Source organism: Protobothrops mucrosquamatus, unplaced genomic scaffold, assembly GCF_001527695.2.
Source record: "Protobothrops mucrosquamatus isolate PMUCROS unplaced genomic scaffold, P.Mucros_1.0 scaffold_29, whole genome shotgun sequence".
In the NCBI taxonomy this organism is placed as follows: Eukaryota; Metazoa; Chordata; class Lepidosauria; order Squamata; family Viperidae; genus Protobothrops; species Protobothrops mucrosquamatus.
This window is the reverse complement of record NW_015386105.1, coordinates 170,956-195,158: the sequence shown is the minus strand read 5'-3', so window position 1 is coordinate 195,158 and position 24,203 is coordinate 170,956. Positions and strand designations below refer to the sequence as shown.

General features: G+C 39.9%; 1 protein-coding gene across 1 annotated transcript; it reads left to right on the top strand.

The window, feature by feature from the left end:
* Positions 1 to 10,848: 10,848 nt before the first annotated feature.
* On the top strand, positions 10,849 to 23,734 carry GPR37 (G protein-coupled receptor 37). Its single transcript, XM_015832528.2, has 2 exons — positions 10,849 to 11,220; positions 22,916 to 23,734. Exons 1-2 carry the CDS (start codon positions 10,882 to 10,884, stop codon positions 23,732 to 23,734), a joined length of 1,158 nt encoding a protein of 385 aa, XP_015688014.2. The 5' UTR covers positions 10,849 to 10,881.
* Positions 23,735 to 24,203: the final 469 nt, after the last annotated feature.

The window sequence follows — 24,203 nt, the reverse complement described above, 5'->3', positions numbered from 1 at the left end:
TAGTCTTGTCATTTTTATTTTTGCTATATAATTTAAAGATATGAAGACAATAGTACAGTCCTATCTCTCTCTCTCTCTTATTTGAAAATCCTCTTTTCCTCCAAATTCAGTTTTTTTTGTAGCTTTTTTTTTACTATAAACAATTCTCAGAAAAAGGGGTTCTGGAAATTTTATTCAGTTTAGTATGTTTCACATTTGTAAAAGATAACAATTGTTGATGAGTTGAGAAGGGATGGGAAAATGAATGATATACATCTATACAATTTATGAGATCGTTTTATTCTTTCCTAACATCTGGCGGAAGAGGATTTTTATTTTTCCTTTAAATATCAGGGCAGAAAAACATGTAGTATGCAGAGGATAATCTGGAAGTCAGATTAGGAGGCAAATGAAATGTTCAGTCTCCAACAGAATCAGCTTTTCTGTAGAGTTGGCTCTCAAAATGCCAAACAATTTGCTGTTAGCAACCATTCTGTAATAATATTTTTAAATGCAAACATTTAGCCCATCTCTGGACTCTTAAATCATTTTATTTACAAGAATGTTTCTCATAGGTATTTTGGAAAATAATTAATTGGCTTTCTGCTCAACTCTCACCCCCAAAAAAAGAGAACAAGGAGGGATACAGTTCTGGGACAGAGATATTCCAGTTTTGAAAATGGACAAGAATTCTCAGTGGCAGCTACATTGTGTCATATTCTCAACATTTCCAGATATGCTTAGAAAAGCTGGGAATTTCTGCAGTACTGGATCCTTTATGCCCCAAATAGATTAATAGCTCAAGAACCAGTTCTGTCCAGCAAACACTCTGCTGACCAAATGCAGGCTTGAGGGTGGGGATATTTCCCAAGAGACCTGCTTTTCTACTTATCTTTGCATTGCTCGATTGTATATGGAGATACTGAACCATTTGCAGATTTTGAAAAGCTGAGGAGCAAGAAATGCTGTGAAGAATTTGGCGTGTTTTCTGAAGAGGTTCAGCAGTGTTCAAGACCAAAATCTCGTTTAATTGTCTTGGGAATTAGTAGGGAAAGCTAGAAAGGCAATGAAAGTATCTTTCGTTAATCCAAAGGGCATTGGAAGTATTAATCAGTCAGCAGCAGGGATTTATCAAGAGGAGACAAAATGATTGCTTTAAAAATGGTTGAATTTCCAAAGCATGAGAAAAGCACTGTGACTTTAATGGTGGATTCAATGCCTCATTTTGCAAAATGAATTCAAACTGCATATGAGAGACCTATAGGCAGAAAAGGAATATCAACAAATAGGAATACCGAACAATTTAGAGAATATCTTTATGGTTGCAATTCTAAGATTCAGCTATAAAAAAAAGAAGAAAGGGGATGAAAAAGAAAACAAAAACTCCACAGTAAAATGAAAAACAATCAGCTTTCAAAAGGCATTGGTTAAAACAGTGCTAAAATGTCACCTTGTAACAGATTAGAAGCAGGCAGGAAATGAGAACAAAATATCCCATGTAATCTGTGGGGAGGAGGGGGGAAACTGAAAGACAGCTGGAGATGAATAAACTACATCTTGGAAATCTGCTACCAAATAGATTTGACATGAGATGAATTGACATGTGTGCAAGCATGATGTAATGACTGAACAAAAGACTATAAAATTGAAATGAGCCGTGTTATCTATACCATACTACCTATAATCACACTTCCCAATCTGGTTTCAGGATCTGCGGCACTTCAGTTCTCATAATTCCCAGTCAGGATTATTTTTAGAGTATTTGTTGGCCTGATTTCTTAGTTCTCCCCCCCCCCCCCAGCTTTTGCAGTTCCAGAGACACTGGGAAAGATGTAGGCTGTATTTCGATCGTTGGTTCAATAAACAGACCTGCTCTGGTTGTTAAGCATTCTGAATCAAAAGCCATCTGAAAATTTCAAATTATCTCTACCTTTCCCCCCCCCCTCTATACACACACACACACACACACACACACAGCATTAAAATGCAGCAGAGGAACAGTAAAAGGTTTTCAATGTGCATGCAAATGCATTAACTTGGAGGTCCTTTCAGCAACAGAAAATGAGTTTTCTAGGGCATGGAGGAACTGCAAAATATATCTATATACCCAGGATGGCTGGATGGTAGTGAATAGTAGGAATAACATGTAAATAAAATAAGAATGATAAGTCAGCATTATCATATGCTGTCCTTCAATCAGAATAGAGCAGGAAGGGACCTTGGAAGTCTTCTAGTATCTAGTTCAACTCTCTGTTCAAGCAGGAGACTCTATACAATTTGAGACAAGTGGCTGTCCAGTCTCTTCTTAAAAACCTCCAGTGATGAAGCACGCACAACTTCTGAAGGCAAGCTCTTCCACTAGTTAATTATTCTCACTGTTAGGAAGCTTCTCCTGAATTCCAGGTTACTTCTCTCCTTGATTAGTTTCCATCGATTGTTTCTTGTCTTGCCTTCTGGTGCTTTGGAGAATAAGTTGACGTTGTCTTTGTAGAAGACTTCCAAATACTGTAACACTACTATTATGTCACCCTTAATCCTTCTTTTCTCTAGACTAGCCATACCCAAATGCTGCAACCATTCTTCAGTCCTCCTTTAACTGAACAAATGCATAGTTTGGGCATCCCATTGCCTTGACTGATCTATAGTTTACCAATGAAATTAGTTTACATGTGATTTGGCAAATAAGGAAAATTATCATTCTAAAAAACTTTCATCAAGTGGGTTCCTTAGATACTGCAAAACATAAAGTGGTCTATAAAGATTATCATGGTATGTCTTTGCTTTGTATAAGACCAAATTAGATTTTCTGGATGGAATTTGTGAGCTGGCATATAGCAACTGTATTTGTCCGGAGAAGAATTGAACAAGAAATCCCTAATGTTTAAAATTTTAAATTATCAGCAGTAGGAATAAGAATTATTATTCATGGATGCCTACATTTGATGGGCTGAAAACTACATAGGAAAAATGAGTACAATAAAGAAAGTACATATCCATAATTTAAAAAAACATTTTTCTAGAGCTTTATATGCTTATTCAAAAGTGGATGAATCTATTTTTCATAAACATATCCCCCCCCCCATTTGCTATGTTTGGTGCTAAATCACCATATTCTGAGTATTTGAGGAGACTCCTGCATGTGTTGGTATAGTTAAGCCTTAATTGTTGTAGGCATTTCTAGTTTGTGCACCAAATCAGTAACAGAAAATGCCATGCAGTTGGAGTGCTCTCACTTTTTCTGTTAGTTGACTTCTTTCATGCACCAGGGGCTGATTCTAGGAAAGCTTGGGAATTATATTGGAGACAGTTATCTCTGGCTAGCCACACACCAATGGTCATATACTGTCTCTTTGTCAGAACAGATTAGGTGTGATCAGAATGTGGATCAGTTTGCAGAACAGTTTACACTGAGTTTGCCATTCAGATTGTAAGAGACTTGGCTCTCTATGGACAGAACCTCATGTTACCAAGGATTAATTTTAACCTTTGGACTGATGACGATAGGGAGCTTTGCAGCATGGTCTTTTCCACCCATGGGCTTGATCCTTGCCCCTCTTGGCTTCTTCGTGAGGACAAAGAAGTTAAGACTAGCTGTATCTCTAGGGCAGGGATGTCAAACTCGCAACGTCATGTGTCGTGACATATCACTACTTTTTTGCCATTGCCGGCAATGGGGTGGGCGTGTTTTTGCTATGATGCATCCAGCCCACGAGCCAGCAGTTTGACACCCCTGCTCTAGGGTATTACTAAGTAGCTTTCATAGAGATCGTCTACAAAGCCTATTAGTAATAGGTACCTTCTTGTGACCCAACCATTAGTGATCCCTCTGCCAAACCACCTGGTTTTGACTTGTCCCATTTTCTCTGGTCGAAATTGAACAGAATTAGATGTGATACTAGAAGAAGTGTCTCTGCCCTGTATTAGTGGGGATGGAAAGATTACCTTGTTGCAATTGTGGTGCTGAAATGCAAACTATTAAACATATTGTACAAGATTGCCCATGACATGCATTCTATGATTCCCTAGATGATCTGCATGAAGCAATTCCAGAGACGATCACCTGGATAGCTGAATTGTACATCCAGTTATAAGACCATTGCCATACCCATGTGGAAATTTTACTTATAATTACTGGACTGAGTGTATATGTTTATTTCTCTTCTATCATGTTCTAATCATATGCTAAATAAATAACAACAGAGATAGTGATATGCCCTTAAGATGCTTTCCTGAATATAAACTAGTCTCAACCTTCCTTTCTGCTGAGTAAGTAACCAGCTGCAAGGTGCCCTTGAGGAAGCAAATTAGCTGGGCTCTCTTCAGTCATGATGTAGGCCTGGATATGGCACCAGAACAACTTTGGTCACCCTAGCACAGGGGTAGGCAACCTTGGCTCTTTTATGACTCGTGGACTTCAACTCCCAGAATTCCTGAGCCAGCTATGCTGGCTCAGGAATTCTGGGAGTTGAAGTCCACGAGTCATAAAAGAGCCAAGGTTGCCTACCCCTGCCCTAGCAGGACCTAAATAGGATGTTGCAATATTTATATTCTACCATGGACATTTTAAGTTGTTGATGGTGCTTATTGCTATTATACTGCAAACTGCTGGGAATCAGTTGAGAGTACTGCAGTTTAGAAATGTGATTTATAGACAGGCAACCAACTGTATTTTCATTATTCTAGATTTGGGCCATGCTTGGGACCAGGTTCCAGCTATTTCAGATGGTTTAATTTAATGGTATATAGAACTAGTACTAGTATTTGACAAATTGCAAAATTGAATCTTGGTTTAATATTTGTGCAATAAATTAACAGTACTGTAGGGAAAAAGAATCTTGCTTCCCTCTTTTCTCTCCCTGCAATGCTGATTTCTTAAGTCAGATTAGTTCTGCAGGAGTCATCATAATAGGTGGAGACCGACATAGGAATGTATGAACTGAAAAGTCCTGGTTTGCCCCACTCCTTACTAGCACTGATGGTGTTACCAAGTTTGGGTAATGAAACATCTGCAAGAAAACAACCAAGCTCAGAAAGCACCAAGGGTCCCTCATTTCCACCTTAAGCTACAAATATTCTCCTTTATTGCTGTAGCAACACTATTTTTTATTTAAGCTAAGTCCCACAACTGGATTTTGCATAGTATGCCAGAGGCCACACTGCAAAAAACCAGATAGTGCCAAGAAAAGAAGTGGCAAAGCCAGGAAATTCAATTTGATACAAAGTTAAATTTTATTAAAATGTAATTAATTAAATACAATATGGTGACATCATATGATGGAAACCTAAGGCCTGGGGGCTGAGATTCTGCACCCACTGTTTAGAATCTGTGCAAACCTCTCTGGTAGCTAAACTATGAGTCATGGTTCAGCATGTTGTGTTAGCCAAATTCAACAAGCCGTGGATATATAACTCTAGTACAAATGTAACTGAATGGGAAGTGTCTCTCTTTGTTGAATGTGTCTCTCTTTGTTGAATGTACTTTGCAATTTTGAATCACCACTGACTGCTGATCAGTGGCTTCAATTATGTCATAGCAGCAAGAAACCATCCATGTGTAGCAACTAGTTGGCCCAGAGGTATGCCCCAGCCCAAGAGGTTGAACATCACACTGGAGGTGCAGCTGTACCGGCAAACTGACAATATAAAGCTTGTTAGATGCTAGACTGGGAGACCTACACTTCTCTTATCTACTTGTGAACCCCTCTGGGAGGTTGAAGGAAGAGTAGTTTCCCAAGGCTAAGCTCATTATGCTCATTACCTCTTTTCACAGCAGCTGAGCAGAGGCTATATTGGATGTGTTTCTATCTCCCAGTTTCCCTAGCTGGCCTTTCTTATGCAAACACCAAGTTTGTTTGTGCTAAAGGAAGTGTGGGCTACTTGGAGAAGGAAAAAAAAAACTACATGGTGAATGATACCTATTTCATCAGCTCCACCATAGCAGAGTCAAACCACTATTTGCAAGAGGTAACTAAGAACTACATATTACAATGTAATATGATGGCAGAATGCAGTCAGTTTTCATCACTGACGCTTTACTTCTAACAACAGCTCAGGAAGTCTGCTGTAGGCAAGTTAGAAATTTGCTGTATAGTCAAAACCATGATCCTGGTGAAAGGAAATGGAAATGGTGCTTCTGGATCATCTGACAGCAGCCGCGTACTACAGTTTTAGAGAAGCTCAACATCCGGAACACTCCTGTAGAGATGGGGAAGGGCTGCCCAATATCTTGTTGGCAAAAGAAAAGCAAAATTGTGATTGTATTTAAGCACATTCATATTTAAATCATTGAGTTGCATTTTCAAATTGGAGAAAGAGGATGTTAAAAGCCCTTGAAATGGGAATTTCAATATACTTAATAAACCCTCTGTGGCTTTCCTGATAAGCAGTGTCCAGTTTTGAAAAACCTTTACACCTATTTCGAAGCAAGTCTATTTAACTCAATAGGATTTAGTTTGGAATGAAAATGTACAGGTTCAGGCTTCTTAATCGTTTTATAACTGGAAAGCATTAACATAAATCTAAGTAATAAATATTATAGAGAACTGATGGAACATTGGATAATGTTCTTTCTCTACTTACCCTAAAAAGAAAAAAAAGGAATGATGTTGCAAAGAAGGCAAACAGTAAGTGAAATAATAGTTCCAAAGGTTATTAATCTTTTATTGGATTAATTCTGTATTAGGTTTTCCGGTTTATTATATTAAAAGAGCAATAGCCAACTTCAAAATCCATCGAAGAATGAAACTGGAAGAAAAGGGATATGAGAAAGTTATGATTACCAAACTTTATATTCCCACACTACTCTGAATCATAAACTAACCAAACAGGCTAGGGTTTGCACAATATGCTAAACTCAAAAGTAAAACCTGCCATGCCATGCCATGATTAACATAATTGAGAAAAGGAGAGAAAGACAATTTAGAACTGATAAAGATATAGTAAAGGAGCTACTTTGCAACCTTAAAGGAATTTATAAACAAATAAATTTAGGTTTGAGACCAAGCACCATGTAATGGGGTGAGCTCCAGCCCTCGCCCCAGCTCCTGCCCAGCATGCAAAAGTAGATAAACAGGTACCACTGCAGTGGGAAGCTAACTCCATGACATCATGCTGGCCACATGACTGTGGAAATGTCTTCAGATGGCACTGGTTCAGTGGCCTTGAAATGGAAATGACCACTGCCCCCTACAGTCGACAATGACTAGCAGAGTGAAATCCACAGGGGTCTTCTATACTCATAAATGGCATATGTCTCCCTTCAAGGAAGCATCAGGTAAGATAGGCTCCAATACAACCCAGGATTACTCACCCTTTTTATAAATGGCTTTTACAGGATGGAATGGAAAGATTTTTTTCCCAAGTTGTAATACCAAGCTATAAGGATTGGCTAATCCTTTACAGGACACAATCCCAGATAGAAATTATCTCAACATGCCTAAACACCCCCAATTCAACAGGCTTATATTCATTCATGTCCAATGGAATATCCTGCTTTTGGGTAGGAAAAGTCAGATATACAAGTAGAGGATTGGGAAGCTATGGTTAGGTGGCAGGGCCCATGAGAAGACTCTAGAGCAGGATGCATCATAGCGAAACCGTGCCCATCCCATTGCAGCAATGGCAAAAAAGTCGCAATACGTCGCAACACGTTAAGTGACGTGAGTTTGACACCCCTGCTCTAGAGAATAGTGAACCACTAGCTGACTAAGAGGAAATTGATGCAGCAGCTCAAAAGGCCAGTGCAATATTGGGTTGCACTAACAAAATACTAATCAAATCAAATTATTCCACTGTGATTCTACTAAATATCCCAGTAGGTTGATTATCCAATGCTAGACTGGACAAAGACACAGGGCTGGTCTAGATGACCTCCAAGGTCCCTTCCAGCTCTATTCTATTCTATGAACAGGGTTCAGAGAACATCTATTTAGACTAAACGCTGTAAGTGTAAAGAACAGAGAAAGGAGCTAGCCTTCTTTAGCTTGCAAAAAAATATATGTAAGAACAGTCTACTAAAATTTAAAAGATTGTTATATGAAGGAGCTAAAAGGGGTGGTGACAGAACTACCTTCTTGCCTATTTTAATATCTCCTACCAGTTCAATCAGCAGTGAGAGCTGCTGATTGAACTTGTTGTAAGTTGAAAATAAGAGCTGACCAGGATCTAATTATTAGGAAGACTGAGCACTGGGAAGCAATGAAACAGACTCCCCTCTATCAATAATAGCTTTTCCTCTCTGGAGGTTTAAATGAGGGGCTGAATGCACCAGACAAAAGGTTGCACTAGAACTAGATGATTATAACTCATCAATTCCATGAAGAAACAAAGACCAAGCTTAGCACACGCATTGACCAAACGTAGTAACTAAGTCCTTTCTGACCTGCGTTAATTGCGTTGTATTACTACAGCTATCGCGATTTCGGTCAGGATCGGGTGCAGCCTTTCGATCTAAAGAAAACCCCTAGGCGAAATTAACACTAACTGAGTTTAGCATGTAGCAGCGAGACTTGCAAACGTTCGCTTATGCGAACTCAGCTGTCGTTACAATTCCTAGCCGATGTACTTCTGTCACACTCCCGCTCCGTTAACTCATTCTAGCCAGCAACGTCCAGCAGAGAGTACGGCAGGCGTGGTGTACATACTAAGGACCGGGAATTCCCTCTACGTCGAGGTGACTCTTCTGCACCACTTTCGAATCTTGCCTTAATTAACCTAAGAGCTTCTCACGCTCCAGGCTGCGAGCGAGCGCGCGCGCATCAGGTCCCGGGGATTTCGCCTTGCTGCGTTATTGGATCGAGCAATTACGCCCCGGGGCGGGCTCGACTTTACGTGCGCTTGGCTCTTCTATTACCCGGTGGTGTGTTTGGGGGGGGGAGGAAACGCCTCTGCAAATATCCACAAGAACGAGAAATGTCCTGCTTTTGTCTTAACAGCCAAGAAAGCAACGAGATTCCAGCAGCCCCCACCCGCTTATACTCCGAAGACGCTTAGCAAGAGAAAGAAGCGCCGAGCTGCCCGAAGCCAGGGAAGCGCGGCGCGTGCGCACTCGGCGACTTCCAGCCTCCTCTCCCGCTCCCTCCCTTCCCCACCTTTACTCGAAGCGGCTACCAAGCGCGAGTGGATGTGGCGTGAAGCTTAGCGGAGCTGCAGCCGCCAGGGGAAGCCGTTTGCCTGCCTCTGGAGCCCGAGGCAAAGGCAGCCAGAGAAAGGGAAGAAGGAGTCGACCAGGATTTCCCCCGGCCCGCGGCAGAACAACCGTCGCCCGCCCCGTGTGTCCCCCCCCGCACGAGGCTCTCTCCCGCCCGCAGATTCAGAAGCTGCCCTTTCGTGCCCAGCTGCCAGGCGTAGGTAGGGCGGAAGGAGCAACAAGTTGTTGCTGGCTCTCGAGCGGCGCTGCTCCCAACCTGCTCGCAGCTGGCCCTGGAAGCAACTTTGTGGGCTCCCCTTTGGCGGGGGGACGAACTGCTCCCTCCAAAGCAGAGAGCCCCCTCTTCTTTCCCTTTCGGAGACGGCCGGCGATCCACCCCGCCTCAGCCACTAAGGACCACCGGCGCCAAGCTCTCGTTCGGGTCCGCCCAAGGGCCAGCCACTCCTTGCACTTCACCTGCCTCCGGGAAAGTGCCCAAGACAGCTCCGTTGCGCCCCCGGAGGACTGGGCGAAGGCCATGGCGCGATCGTCCGCCCTTGCCCCAAGGATCGTACCTCGGATGCCGGCGAGCGGCTAGTGGCAGTCTTGGGAGGACTGCGAAACGGGGCAGCCCAAGGCGACAGCGGCTGGGAAAGGCGGAGCGCTCGCCGAGCGAGGCTGGGGGGGTGTATCTCCAGCGGCGATCTTTCTTCGCGATCCCGAAGCCGCGATTGATGCAACTTTCCTTGATTTCTCCGCGAAGGTTAACTTGGGTGCAAAAGAAAATTCTCCCGCCCGGAAAGGGGATTTCTTATTTCGCGGTTTTATTATTTTCTTCGGAGGAGGTTAGTTCCTCCTCATCTTTAATTCACACCTTCTAGAAACGGCGGATCCGTGTGCTGAGGGCATGACTGGAACATGGTACCTCTCCAGGAAATAATCAGGGTTATTTATCGACAAAAGAGACTCTGGCTCACTTCTCACCTTTCTTCTGCTTGGGAATAGGTTGGTGAAATGCATTTGAGTGGCAGCCCTCGCACCTTGGGCAAAAACTGTTAATAAGGGTGTGGTTGGAGGTACCAGGTCCTTCGCTAACCATGCATCTTCTCAAAACATTTGGCTTACTTTGGCACATGGTCAGGCTGTTTATCTTTGCCCAGGTAACATCCCAAGCAACATTAAACGGCGATGGTATTGTCAGAAAAGGTCTGGAGTGTGAATTGTGGTGCCAGCCGGCTCTTCCGGTACTTCAACAAGCGGCCCACAAGCAAGAAGCAGCTTGGGGTGTGGGGCACGTAGATGGGATTCCTGAGATTTCCATACCCAAAGAGCATGTAAACAAACTCCAGGCTAAAGCTGGAGGTCAGAAGGGCTGGGCTCCACTGAAGGATTATAGTGATGCCAGCAAAGACCGGAGGGACACTCAGACTGTCAAGGATGGGGAAGGTGTGCATCAGGCTGGGGGTCATTTGGAAAAAAGAGGCGAAAGTCATTTGAGGCAAGATTCTTCTGTAGTTTTGAGGACCAGAAATGCTTTTAAGGCTGAAGAGTGGGAGAAGAGCTCAGCAGGAATTGGCCACAGGAAATACGCAAGACGCAAGCGTGGGGCTGGGGAGTCCCAGGATACAAGAGGAGCAAAAAAAAGTAAAACTTTCAAGAACAGGCACTACATCAGTGACTTCAATATCTCAGTGGATAGTCACATAACTCCCTTTCAGGGAGTTGTGAGAAATGTTGTGCCTCAGGCGTTACCCTTGAATGGCTCAACCAGTCACATGGCAGGAAGGGTACCTGCTACCCTCAGAAACGGGACCTTCCAACCATCTCATGTAAAGAACCCTTTTTACCCGCTGACTCAGGAGTCCTATGGTGCCTACGCAGTCATGTGTTTGTCAGTAATAATCTTTGGCATTGGGATAATGGGGAACATGGCAGTGATGTGCATTGTCTGCCATAACTACTATATGAGGAGCATCTCCAACTCTTTGCTAGCCAACTTAGCCTTTTGGGATTTCCTTATCATTTTTTTCTGCCTGCCTCTGGTGATCTTCCAAGAACTCACCAAAAAGTGGCTGTTGGATGATTTCTCCTGCAAAATTGTACCTTACATTGAGGTAAGTAACAATAAATGTCACCGATCTGTAGTTTCATAGAGGCTCATGAGATTGGGATCATGGGCCCAATGCTTTCTTAATGAATTGGAATCAGAATCCCACTGCTTTGGTCTTTAATATTTGCAAATAATTACCTAAGATCTGTTGACTCTACCTGATCCTTAGAAATTGAGGATGCCCTGCTTCCTTACATCTGGTGTGTCTACTTTCACTTTTTGCATTTTTTCCTTGATAATGTCATTTATTGTATTAAATTCAAGACATGAACTATTTATCTGATTGTGGTATGGTTCTTTCTCAGTCTGCTAGCTAGTTCTGCTAGAAGTATGCAGTGCAAATATAAGTTAAATGAGGCCAGATTTATGTTTAGATATTTGGCTCTGTTCCAAAGATCTCAGGTGTAGGCATTGTCCATTCTTGTTTTACAAACTCCAGTAATTTATTCCAAGGGCATGCAATCTGTTACTCTCCCTTGCCTTTGGCTATGCTGATTGCAGCTGATTGTGGCTGGAATTTCAAACATCTGCAAGGTACTAGATTGCTTAATCTTTATTCAATCAAAAAGGGTTGTGCAACCTTCAATAGATAATATTTTCTGAACTGAAGAGATGATGTAAAGTTAAAAATGGTCTTTCTACATTTCTCACTGCTTTTTGATTTACAAATGAGAAATGATTAGGTATAACTAATATAAGCCCTTTGTCTTTATTTTATGAAATAAGTTGCATTATAAATTGGAACATTTGCTTCCAACTTTCAACTTACTAGGGTGTTGAAACTGTATATTGGCTTTTATCCAAATATTGTAGGCCAATTGATGGAGTTAAACAAATCTTTGTTGGATCCAAGTGTTTGCATCCAAACTTGTATGCATAAATATAATATCCTTGTTACATATCTTATCAGATTTACTGTAGAAGAAAATACCTCATTTCTACAGGTGAAAGTTAATAGAGTAAAAGCATGAAAGCCACAAACATGATTGTTGCAATATTAACAATATTATTTTTATTTATCAAATTTGTTTGTCACCCATCTCACAGTTCAGGCAACTCTGAGCAGTTTACATCAACATATAGTAACAATTATAAAATGGATTAAAATTACAAAAATGCAAGCAAACTAAAAATATTAAAATATTAACTTGGTTTTGGGTCACTTGCTTTGTTTTTGTTTTGTTTTACTCTTTTAAATATCTCAGGTTTTGATTAAATCCTTGGCTTTGGGCAAGGGAACAGATATTTTGCTATCCTGCTTGGACAGACTCCTCTCCACTGTTCAGTTGTCTGTTTTATTTATTTCCTGGAAAAAAAGAAACCATTAAATCTGGTTGATAGTGTGGAATGATTCTATGCATGTGACAGTATGCTTGATATCATTCATTTAATTAGCAGCAGATGGGTAAATGAAGGGAAATAGGATGCTTGCAGTCCCCTAGAAAGTCCCATTTCTAGTAGTCCATTAATCAGGCAAAGAAATTATTTCCTGAATTGTATTTAAATTGCATGCATGGCAGGAAATGGAAAAGAAGGCGTGGATTTTTTTTCTGGTCCTCTTATAGTGGAAAGTGCAATATTGTGGAAATACATTGACCAAATAAATCACTTTGATTTGTAACTTTAAAAGCTTGCCTGTAAGATATGACCCCTAACTGTAGAACTTCCCATAAAACACAGGAGCATGGAGTAAACATGACCTTTTCCATGACAGACCTAGAGCCATTTAATAAATTTAAGACGTCAGTGTAACAACCTGTCAGTTTATATTGGAGGTTTACTACCTTGACAGTAATATTGGGGTTAAAGCAGGGATGAGACACTTCTCATTTTCACTGAACAGAATTCCTCACCACTGAGCTTGTTGTAATAGCTTAAATTAATATGTAAGCTTAAAATTCTTTTATGTTGGGTTAAGAACTTTTTAAAGTACAGGTCCAATAGTGAAAACATATTAGCATGCTGGATCATGCTGTTCAATTGCAGCATCATGTTCAATAGTGTATAATAAATGGCTTTATTAAGAAATGAAAAAAAATGGAGTAGAGATATGCATCACATAGAAGATGTATTTTGTTCCAAGCTTGGAAAATTCCAGACAATTATTTCATAGTTGGAACAATTCAAAGAAAAAAATGATTTGTGTGTTCCTGCTCAAACTACTGCCTCTTCATGCCATGTTTTGTTTCACACTTGGAGCAAATTTCTCGTAACCTATGTTGTGTTTTATACTAAGAACACTGACAATGGCCATTTTGAGCTTAGAACATTTCACCATCGTAATGTTTGTAGAGTCCTAGAACATTATATAAATAAGATGTGCCCCTATTTTTAATCCCAAACATGTATTGTTCAGAGGCCTGTTATCGCTGAACATTTGAAGGTAAATAAGCCTTAGTTGATGTATCTTTCATATGTTCATCTAATCCACGGGTGTCAAACTTGATCGCGTCATGTGACATATGACTTTTTTGCCTTTGCAGAGCTGGGGTGGGCGTGGCCTGCGCGTGACCGCATCTGGCCCGCATGCCACCAGTTTGACACCCCTGTTCTAATCCCTTGTAAAGCAGGATAATTGTGCTCTTCTAGCGGTTGATGAATTACAAGCATTACTGTAAAGGCCTCAATTTGCATCAGCAATAATGAAAGCTGCTGGGAGTTATATCTCAATAATCTCTGGAGGACTTTATAGTTTCTAAAAAAAAAGTATTCCTCAGTTTAAGTCTCAGTGAGTTTATGGACATGTTGGAGTATTCTTGACAACTGTTCAGAATGACTTGCCATTGATTTTTTTCTTCAATGTTCAGGTTACTTGAAAATGAGAGTGAATATGATAATGCTATTAATCTTCCATTTTTCCAAACTAGGTGAGTTTTTTTTCACAGTGAAGAAAAAAATGCAATTTTTGCCATCTTCAGATATACGTTCTCATGATACAGAGAAATCTGTTAAATTTGATATTGCAGAACAGTCAACTTAAAGAATCACCTTGCAACCTAAATGTAAGGTCTTTAAAAAAAAGATTATTAAGTAATCATTGTCATACAAAGGCTGATGGCAAGTCTATTGTAAAGGCATCATTAAAGTGATCTGTTTATTTCATTTATTTTTCATGTTTATATAGCCATCCATCTCACACAATTTAACTTGGGGAGGTGTACAATAAAAACTGTAAAATAGCAATATAAACAAAAATTCTACAATTAAAAACAGTATTATGATTCAGAGCAAGGAGATAGCATTAGATGTTACAAACAATGGAGCCATCTCATCAACTCATCATTCCCTTGTCATAATGCTAGCAGCGTATATGTTATTTTTCAATATGTAATTTGCTCCAAGAAATTTAAAATTAACTTAGAAGTAAGCACAATGGGGTACTTTATACCTTATTTCCAGGTATAACATTGTAGTCTGACGTTTCTGTATTATTTCTTCATTAATACAATTTTCTTCTAGAATTGTCCCAAAGGTGCTTTTCCAAGATGTTCTTGTCTTTCTTTGAAAATGTTTTGCTTCTCATCCAAAAAGCTTCTTCAGTTCTGACTGGATAGTGGGGAATGGAAGGATTTATAATCCTTGCAGACAGCTGGTCATTAGCATTGTTTTAGAGAGTCGCTGAGGCCACTTGAAGGCCTTCTTGTCTGTGTCTTCAGGGTCACCTGAATAGTGCAAATGGGTGGGAAGCCTTCATGGAATTGCTGAAAAGACTGTGTTGTGTGGTCTGCATTTTTTCTGGAAATCCATTCATACTCCCGCACCATTTGAAGGGTGTTCATCCCAAAGTGCATTCTTTTAAAGAATTGTTGACTCTCATCTTCAAATAAAAACAAGCAAAAAACACCTTTAGGACAACCATGACCTGGATGACTGAGAATTTCCATAGACATTTAGCTATGCATTTTGAGATGGAAAAACCTTCAAATGATGTGGGAGCATGAAAGGATTTCCAGAAAAATTGCAGACTACAGGAACCACTGAGGGAGAGATTAATCCAAAGAACTTTCAAAGGTGAGCATCCCTCCACCACTAATCTAGTACTGTACATTATATTCATGGGGTTGCTCAATGAAATTGTAATTCAAGTGTATAAATCTACTGAACCAGATCTTAAAACATGAGGAAGAAACTAAAATAACATTGCAGCTGATGTTGAAACCATGTTCTTTGTAAATCTAAACAAAGAACTTTGAAGGTGCTGGCTAAGTTTACCCTTTTATAAAAAGAAAAATGTAGATTTCAACTTAATTGCATGCCATGAATTTATAAATATGTATTAAGGCACTTGATTTGTGGTTTATGATCAGCATGAATCTTTTGATACCATCCTGGTAACTGTGAGGAAAATTTGTATTAATATTTGTTAATTTTTTTCCACTGAAGATGGAAAGGATTTTATTGAATCTCTTTAAAGACTTAAAACTCAATTTTCTGTTAATTTTCATGTGGCTACTATAAAACATGAACAAATTATGTAACAGCAATTTAATTTCCAGATGCATTGTGGAATTTTAATTTGCTGTTAGAATAATTATATTCATTTGCCATATGTTCATTTTTAATTTGGAACCTCTTTTTTGATGTTATATTTGTGAATTGGCTTTTAATCAATAATTTAAAGCCATATTATATGAAGTCCATCCTGATTGAAATATAATTTATATTACTTTGAAATAATTCAGAAAGCACATATTGTAAATTAATAAGAAATTAGAAAACCTGTATTTGCTTGTTTCATTTATTCTGAAATATGTTTTCTTTGTATTAATGCTCTTAATTTTCATGGAGCTGCTCCCTTGAATTGACGCTTAAATAGAGACAATATTTGGAATATTTAAGGCCAAGTGCTTTACTCTCAGTTCCGGTTTTCATCCATGTACCAATGGTGCGGCTGAACATATAAATGCAATAATAGAACAATATATAAGATGCTATATAAATTATCAACAGAACGATTGGGCAGACTTTTTGCTGTTTGTTGAAATAGCATACAATAATGTAGTGCACAGCAGTACTGCTTTTTCACCTTTTAAAGTAACTACAGGGAGTCTACTCAGGTCCACTCTTGAAACCATGCTTTTTCTAGAATTAACCAGCAATATATATCATGGACTACAATTTCAAACAAGAAATGTGATAACATTTCAATAGCAATAGCACTTAGATTTATATACCATTTCATACTGCTTTACAGCCCTCTCTAAGCAGTTTACAGAGTCAGCATGTTGCCCCCAACAATCTGGGTCCTCTTTTAACCAACTTTGGAAGGATGGAGGACTGAACTCACAATAATGATGTGATGGCTTAGTTCTTACAAAGCTGGTGCCACTGCCACATAGTAGCATGTGTGTTAAACTAACAGTAATGTTAAAGTGACAAGTTAGTTATTTAATGACATGCTAATTCAGTTATTGACTCACATTTATGGTACATGATATATTACTGACAATAAATATACAGCAATTTTAGAGATATATCATTTAATAATCAGGATCAGTTTATGAATGTGCAGGTTAATCAGCTTATTACACTACAAACATGCATTTAGCATAGAACTTCACTAATCCAATTTAACCTTAGTTAATATTCTTAAGGCAGTGGTTTGCATTTCACCTATTTTTGCAACTGATTTGAAGTAAATCATGCAATAAATCAATAACAAGAGGTTTAACATAAATAATGTTAAAACTTCATGAAGTGCTCTCTGTGTGTTTTTAAAATGTGCTCGCTGTATGTTTTTTAAACCATATTTTTCTTGTCTGTATAAGTGTGGATCATACCATTAGCTCAGCAGGGTTAAACAGCAGTGTGGTAGTGATATTCCTTTCTACTCCCCACATCCATACAGACTACAACGTTAATCAGCTAGAACTAACTAAAGGCAGTATTTTTCAGCCTTGGCAACTTTAAAATGTGTGAAGAGGTAGAGTTTTCTGTGACTCTTTTCTGCCAATTTGTGCTCAGCAAAGTTTTGAAGCCCTGAGTGATTCATTCAGCATTTTTCAGAGAATGTCCTTTCTTTGGATTTTATCCATTATGAGCATGGACATTTTGGTAATAAAAAAATAAGTGAGACATGATTGTTCTTGCCTATGTTATTCTGAGCTGCCCAAAGTTGATGATTTGAGCAGTATATAACTGCTGTGGAAAAAACTATATACAAATAAAACCAATGAAATTTTCTTGTTATATTCATCTTCTTTTCTCACAGTGAAGAAGTTTTTGCCCAGTGGAATAAACCTACAAAATACTTGAATTCCTAGAAATGTCAAAGTGGATCTGAAAACAGGTTGAACTTCTAGTGCACAGATCGGCAACCTGCGGCTCCAGAGCCGCATGCTGCTCTTTGAGCCTTCCCCTGTGGCTCCCAGCCTCCTCTGCCATTTGCAGAGAGAGACAGAGACAGAGAGAGGCACTTGCGCTTCCCTGCTTCTCTCTCTGTCTCTCTCTGTGTTTGTGTGTGTGTGTGTAAAAGAGAGTAGACTCACGGTGTTCTCCGACAAGCTGAAAAGCTTTTTGGGCAGGGCTCCTCCCTTTGCTGCATCTATGCAGGAAGCAGGAAGGGCAGGAGGGAGCTAGCTAGCCCAGCTATGCTGACTCAGGAATTCTGGGAGTTGAAGTCCATGAGTCATAAATGAGCCGAGGTTGCCTACCCCTGAGCTTGTTGGAGAACAGCTTGAAGCCAGCTTGCCAGGTGAGCAGAAGATTGGAGAGAGGGAGAGAGAGGGGGGGAGAGAAAGAGAGAGAGAGAAAGAGAGAGAGAGAGAGAAAAGAGAGAGAAAGAAAGAGAGTGGGGAAAGAGGACTGGCAGACCAAGGGCAGAAAAAGAGAGAGGGAGAGAGACAGAGAGAAAGACCCTTTTGACATCTAAAATGAAGATAGCACTGCATATATCCTTTTTTACCTTTATGATTGATATATACACACACACACGACTGGGCGTATAAGACGACCCCCAACTTTTCCAGTTAAAATATAGAGTTTGAGCGAGAGGGGGGGGGAAGAGAAAACTTGATGATTAATATGCCAAACCACATGTGTAAAGGAATAAAATAGAATACCCGTATTTTCCGGCGTATAAGACGACTGGGCGTATAAGACGACCCCCGACTTTTGAGAAGATTTTCAGGGTCCAAGTGGCTCTTTGAGTGTTTTGGGTTGCCTACCCCTGTTCTAATGCAAGTCTGCACATTCAGTGAGCCATGAAATTATAACTTTGACAATTTCCGTACTAATAAAACTTGATCATTTTAAATCCTTTTTTTTCTTCAAAACTTCAGGATCCATGTATGCTTCTCAACATGCATACAAGCGTTTTGCCCATCAGACGTTGGTCAAATAGTCAGCTTTATTTCTTGCTCATCCTGGTATTGGAAATGGTTGTTTCGGGATCATTTTCCATATGCCTTTCTTTATACCTGCAAATGAAAAGAGGTAATATTGGCATTGACTAAAAGTGGTCCACAAACATTTGTATCTGCCCTACATCCTGAGTGTGAAATTTCAAAACAGAAAGGAATTTGTCTTTGACTTGGCAGAAAAGAGAACTCAGCACTGTTTTGAGGCTAACAAAAGCTACATTTGTTATCTTGCTGCTGTAGAAATTAGTTCTAGATGTTCTTGCTTGGAACTAAACTCCCTTCTAAATTTACACAATAAATGATGTCAGACATTATTGTTAAATATGAAAAGGCAACAGTACTGACAACTTTATTTTGTCCCCAATCTGATTCCCTCCGTGTTGTCCGATTGTACTGTAAGTTTTCAAATTCCTAGAAAGTATGGATTGTAGGAGAAGAGATGTGTTAGTCTGTGGCAGCCAAAAATTAGGTGTCTGATAGCACCTTTTCAAATTTAATTGAAAGCTATAAACTTCAATTAACTGTAGCTGTATTTCACAAAAGTGATGCCTTTTAATTAAATTTGTAAGTCTGAAAAGGTGCCACCAAACGCCTTTGATATTTAGAAAGTATGGAGGGTGCCAAATTGAAAAAGAAAACTGTTGTACTTCAATAACTTACTATTCAAAGAGTAATAACAGCACATTTGAAACAGTTTTGCAGGTCCAGATGTGCATATGAAATTCACATCCCAACAGAATCCTCAATCTAAAATTTAAGCTCACTCCTGGTGTGTCGGTACTATATTTCAATGGGACAGAGGAAGGTATGTTTAGAGGTGAGAGACAACATCTAGTGAATTTTGGCTAAGTTGGGGCTATATATATATAATTGTCCGAGGGAGTTCTTGTTTCTTTGAATGAGGGATGTATTCCCTCCTCTTTAAAGAAGGCAGTCATACTGATTTTAGTTAAAACACTATTCCTACACCGGGAGCATTTTTATAATTATAAGCCAGTCTTCCAATCCTTCGTTCTTAGTGAAGGTGACAGTCTTAAAGTGCAAGATACATCTGGATAAAACATCCCACCCTACTTCAAGTGGAGTGCCATCTAGGATATGATACTGAGACTTTAATGAATAACTACACAAGAGGCTAGATTCAAGGAATATGACCCTGCTAATACTATTACCAATCTTCAGTAGCATTGGCCATGGTATTCCTCTGGGCCATGGTAGAGGCATTGTTTCAGCTTCCTGTTTGGATGCACATAGAAGGTAGTGCAACTAAACTATCTGACACCTGTGTCATTGACCTATGAGATTATTTATGTGCCCTACATTGTTTCACATTTTCATGAAATTGATGGGAATACTCTTACTAGGGGGGACATAATAGCAGTCTTCCAATATCTAATGGGATGCCATCAAAAAGAGGAAACCTATTCTACAAAGCAAGGCAGGACAAGAAACAATGAATGGAAACGTATGAAGGAGAGAGCCAACCTAGAAATAAAAAGAAATTTCCTGACAGTGTGAACAATTAACAAAGTAGCTCCCAACCTTTTCTATACCTCTAGAACACTTCTGATATATTCTCGCACCCCTTAACAAAAGTTCAAAATAATGGCAACAAATTATGCATATACATTATAATTGTGAAAACCCAAGTTTTTGCACCCCCTGGAATATTGTCTTGCACTCCCAGTTGGTAAACCCTGAATTAACCAATGAAACAATTTGCCTCCAGAAGTTGTGGGTGCTCCATCACTGGAGGTTTTTATGAAGAGATTAGATAGCCATTTGTCTAAAATGGTATAACGTCTCCTGCTTCAGCTGGGGGTTGGACTAGAAGACCTCCAGTGTCCCAATTCTATTATTCTAATTCCTATCCTAATTCTGGGCCTTTCGGGTTAAGTGCAGTTATCAAGCTGGTAAAATCCAGTTCTTTTGTTCCCTGTGAAAGTTGGACTTAGAATAGATGTAGCAAAGAATATATTCATACAGCTACAGATAATATGCCAACCTACAGTAATTTTGAACCATTCAGACTGTTAGCCATGCTTGAATTTCAACCTATTATGATAAAGGCAAGGTGCTTTATCAGGGATTGCCTGTGCAAGCAGCTGCAAGGAATACTGCAAACAGGGGAAATGAAAGAACTGCTCTAAATGCAAGTTGCCCCTTGGGAACAATTTAATGAGCTGTTGTTGACCTTTCAAGACCTAAGCAGCTTAGGGCCAGACTATCTACAGGACCACCTCTCTCCCATAAATACTGGAGATCTGCTAATTACTACCGACTCGTAGTGGCCGTCTGAGTCCCCACAGTCTCATTTTGCATCCTTTACAACCATCTGACCATGAAGCTGACACAATTTCCTGGCCTTTCTTGGTGGGAAAATATGGATAACATAGCAGCAAACACACTCACACACACAAACCCCTTTTTCCCCAAGCCCACCCTTATCTGCATGTGTGATATGATTCTATTCATCTTGTAGTCCTCGATTCCTTCCCCCCCCTTGTTGTGTTCAGACCCTGGATGCCAAAAGGTAGCCCATTTTTGGAACAGATGATGTTCTGTGGAACGGACTAATGATCTAACGGGGGAAAAAGTAGCACTGTGTTCTTTAAATAGCTCCTGGTTGGAATTTACTTTCATCTGATGGTAGATGCTTGTTTTAGGTCATTTTTTAACAGAGACAGGATAATTTGCCAAAGGAGCATAGCAGCAGAGCATGAACTGAAAAAAAGAAATGCAATTAGACTGGTTTTCTGCTGCTGGCAGAATAGAATCAGCTTTAATTTCAATTTAGGTAATACCTTTTCATTGGACCAAGATGCATCCTGTACAAACTGTGACATGTGGCTGGCTCCCTATCCAATGTTATTTATTTAAGTATATATCCCAATGATCATGATATCAGATTGAAAATGAATTATAATAGAATGCTATTACGGATTTATTCTGAGTTTTTGGCACACCTTTGTTTAATTCCTAATATATTGAAGCAGTTACCATTTCTATTTTAATTATTTTGGTTTTCAGAGGAAGGGAAGATATACATGTCACTTAAAGGAAGTCCTCCATGGATTGAAAAAGTGCTGGAACTGGCAGTGATGGGAAAGTAAATTGTTGATTAAGGAAAAGAATGTATCTAGTTGTCTTTCTACTCAGAAACCGCTTCTGGACTTTCTGCTCAAAAGAGGAATAAAAATAAAACTCTTAACTTTGGGTTGCGATGATTAAAATAGGTTGTTATAGAAATGGCTAATACTCAGTATTATGTAGAAATTAAAACTTGAGTTTATAAATTTATTATGTAATTTACTGTCTATGGAGATTCTCAGTCATCCAGATCATGGTTGTCCCAAAGCAACTGGACTTTCTTTGTTTTGCTTGAAGAAGCTTTGCTTCTCATCCACTATTCCAGTGATGGCGAACCTTTTAGAGACCGAATGCCCAAACTGCAACCCAAAATCCACTTATTTATCGGTGGGTGCCAGGTGGGCATGGTCCACTGAGTGGGCATTGCTGTGGTGGTCATGGCAGACTGGGTGGGTGTGGCCAAGGTGGGCGTGATCACCTCGATGTTGCTTGTGGGGAGGGACGCCAGTGGGGGCCGGGCAGGGTTGGGGGAGATCCAGGGGGTCTCTGGCAGGTGGGGCAGTGGGCAGGAGGCTTGTCCTATGGGGTGAGGTGAGGCAAGGTGGGGGTGCCATTGTCACAGGGCAAGGTGAGACTGCCTGACACCATCGGCCCCTGCACACAGAGGCCAGCGAGCGCATGGGTGCTCGGATGCATCTGGCCATGTGGGACTTCAGCGAGTTAGCAGCGGCTGGTTGAAGAGGGATGGTTGCCATCTCCGGGGCATGGCGTGTGTGCCCACAGAAAGGGCTCTGAGTGCTGCCTCTGGCACGTGTGCCATAGGTTCGTCACCACTGCACTATTCAGTCAGAACTGAAGAAGCTTCTTGAATGAGAAGGGAAAGGTCTTCAAGCAAAACAAAGAAAAAGATCCTTGAAAAAGCACCTATGCAACTTACTGCATGAGAAGTTGGAAGTCACTGCTTTTTCCCTCTTTCTTCTCCACCAGACTTTTCTTCTTCCTCTTTCCCTTATTTTCCCAATTGCTTTTATTTTAATTTATATATTCTATTAAGAAAAATTTCAATAAAAATAAAAAATTAAAGGAAGTGCTGCATTAATAAAGAGACATTACCCTACTATAACAAATTTATAGGTTAGGCTGGTAGTTTTCTGGAAATCTAGATATTTTGTGTTCTGTATCAAATTGTGCATATCCCACCATCCTCGTATCTAAATTCTGATTTATTTATTTTTCCTCCTTATCCAGGTAGCGTCTCTTGGAGTAACAACCTTCACATTATGTGCCCTCTGCATAGACCGATTTCGGGCTGCCACCAACGTGCAAATGTATTATGAAATGATTGAAAACTGCACATCCACAACAGCCAAACTGGCTGTGATATGGATTGGAGCTTTACTGCTGGCTCTTCCTGAAGTGGTTCTGCGCCAATTGACTAAAGAAAACTCTGAAATTAGTGGGAATCCACCTGTGGAACGATGTGTGGTCAAGGTCTCTCCCCACTTACCTGACACAATATATGTGTTAGCACTTACATATGATAGTGCAAGGCTCTGGTGGTACTTTGGATGTTACTTTTGCTTACCGACACTTTTTACCATCACTTGCTCATTGGTGACTGCCAGGAAAATCCGAAAGGTGGAAAAAGCTTGCACCCGTGGAAACAAGCGGCAGATTCAGCTGGAAAGCCAAATGAATTGTACAGTTGTGGCGCTGACCATTTTGTATGGTATTTGCACCATTCCAGAAAACATTTGCAATATTGTCACTGCCTACATGTCCACGGGGGTATCTCAGCAGACTATGGACCTTCTCCATCTGATTAGTCAGTTTCTCTTGTTCTTTAAATCTTGTGTGACTCCAGTTCTCCTCTTCTGTCTTTGTAAACCATTCAGCCGAGCTGTCTTGGAGTGCTGCTGTTGCTGTTGTGATGAGTGCATTCAGAAGTCTTCTACAGTAACAAGTGATGATAATGACAATGAATACACCACAGAGCTTGAACTGTCCCCTTTTAGTACAATACGTCGTGAAATGTCCACATTTGCCTCTGTGGGAACTCACTGTTGATTTTCCCTTTGATCAGAATCCTTTCCCAACTTAACAATAAAATTGGTTTGAGTTTTAGGCTAATTTCAGTTGGATCCTATTTTTTTTCCCATGTTGCAAAAGGAAAAGTAAATTGTGTAAAATTTAAAGTATGCTGGTTTGTATATAACAAGTTTTCTTTGAGAACTAGCTTTAGTTACTAAAAAGAACAGACTCACCAGGGATCTTTAGAATCATTGATGGTGCTAGCATTTCTTTATTAAGGGAAGACTGAACTAATTTTGGCCACTCTCTTCTATTATGTAAACTAATACAGGTTTTGGCTTGGGAAGTTATTACTGGAATTTCCTTGATAATGTTCACTTTATAACAAGCATTTCGAAGGTTGCAATCCTAAATATACATACTTGATAGTAAGTCTTCTTAAATTCAGACTTCTGTATAAAAATGTAAAGGATTCCACTGTTTGTCTATGAACTTTTAAAAGGAT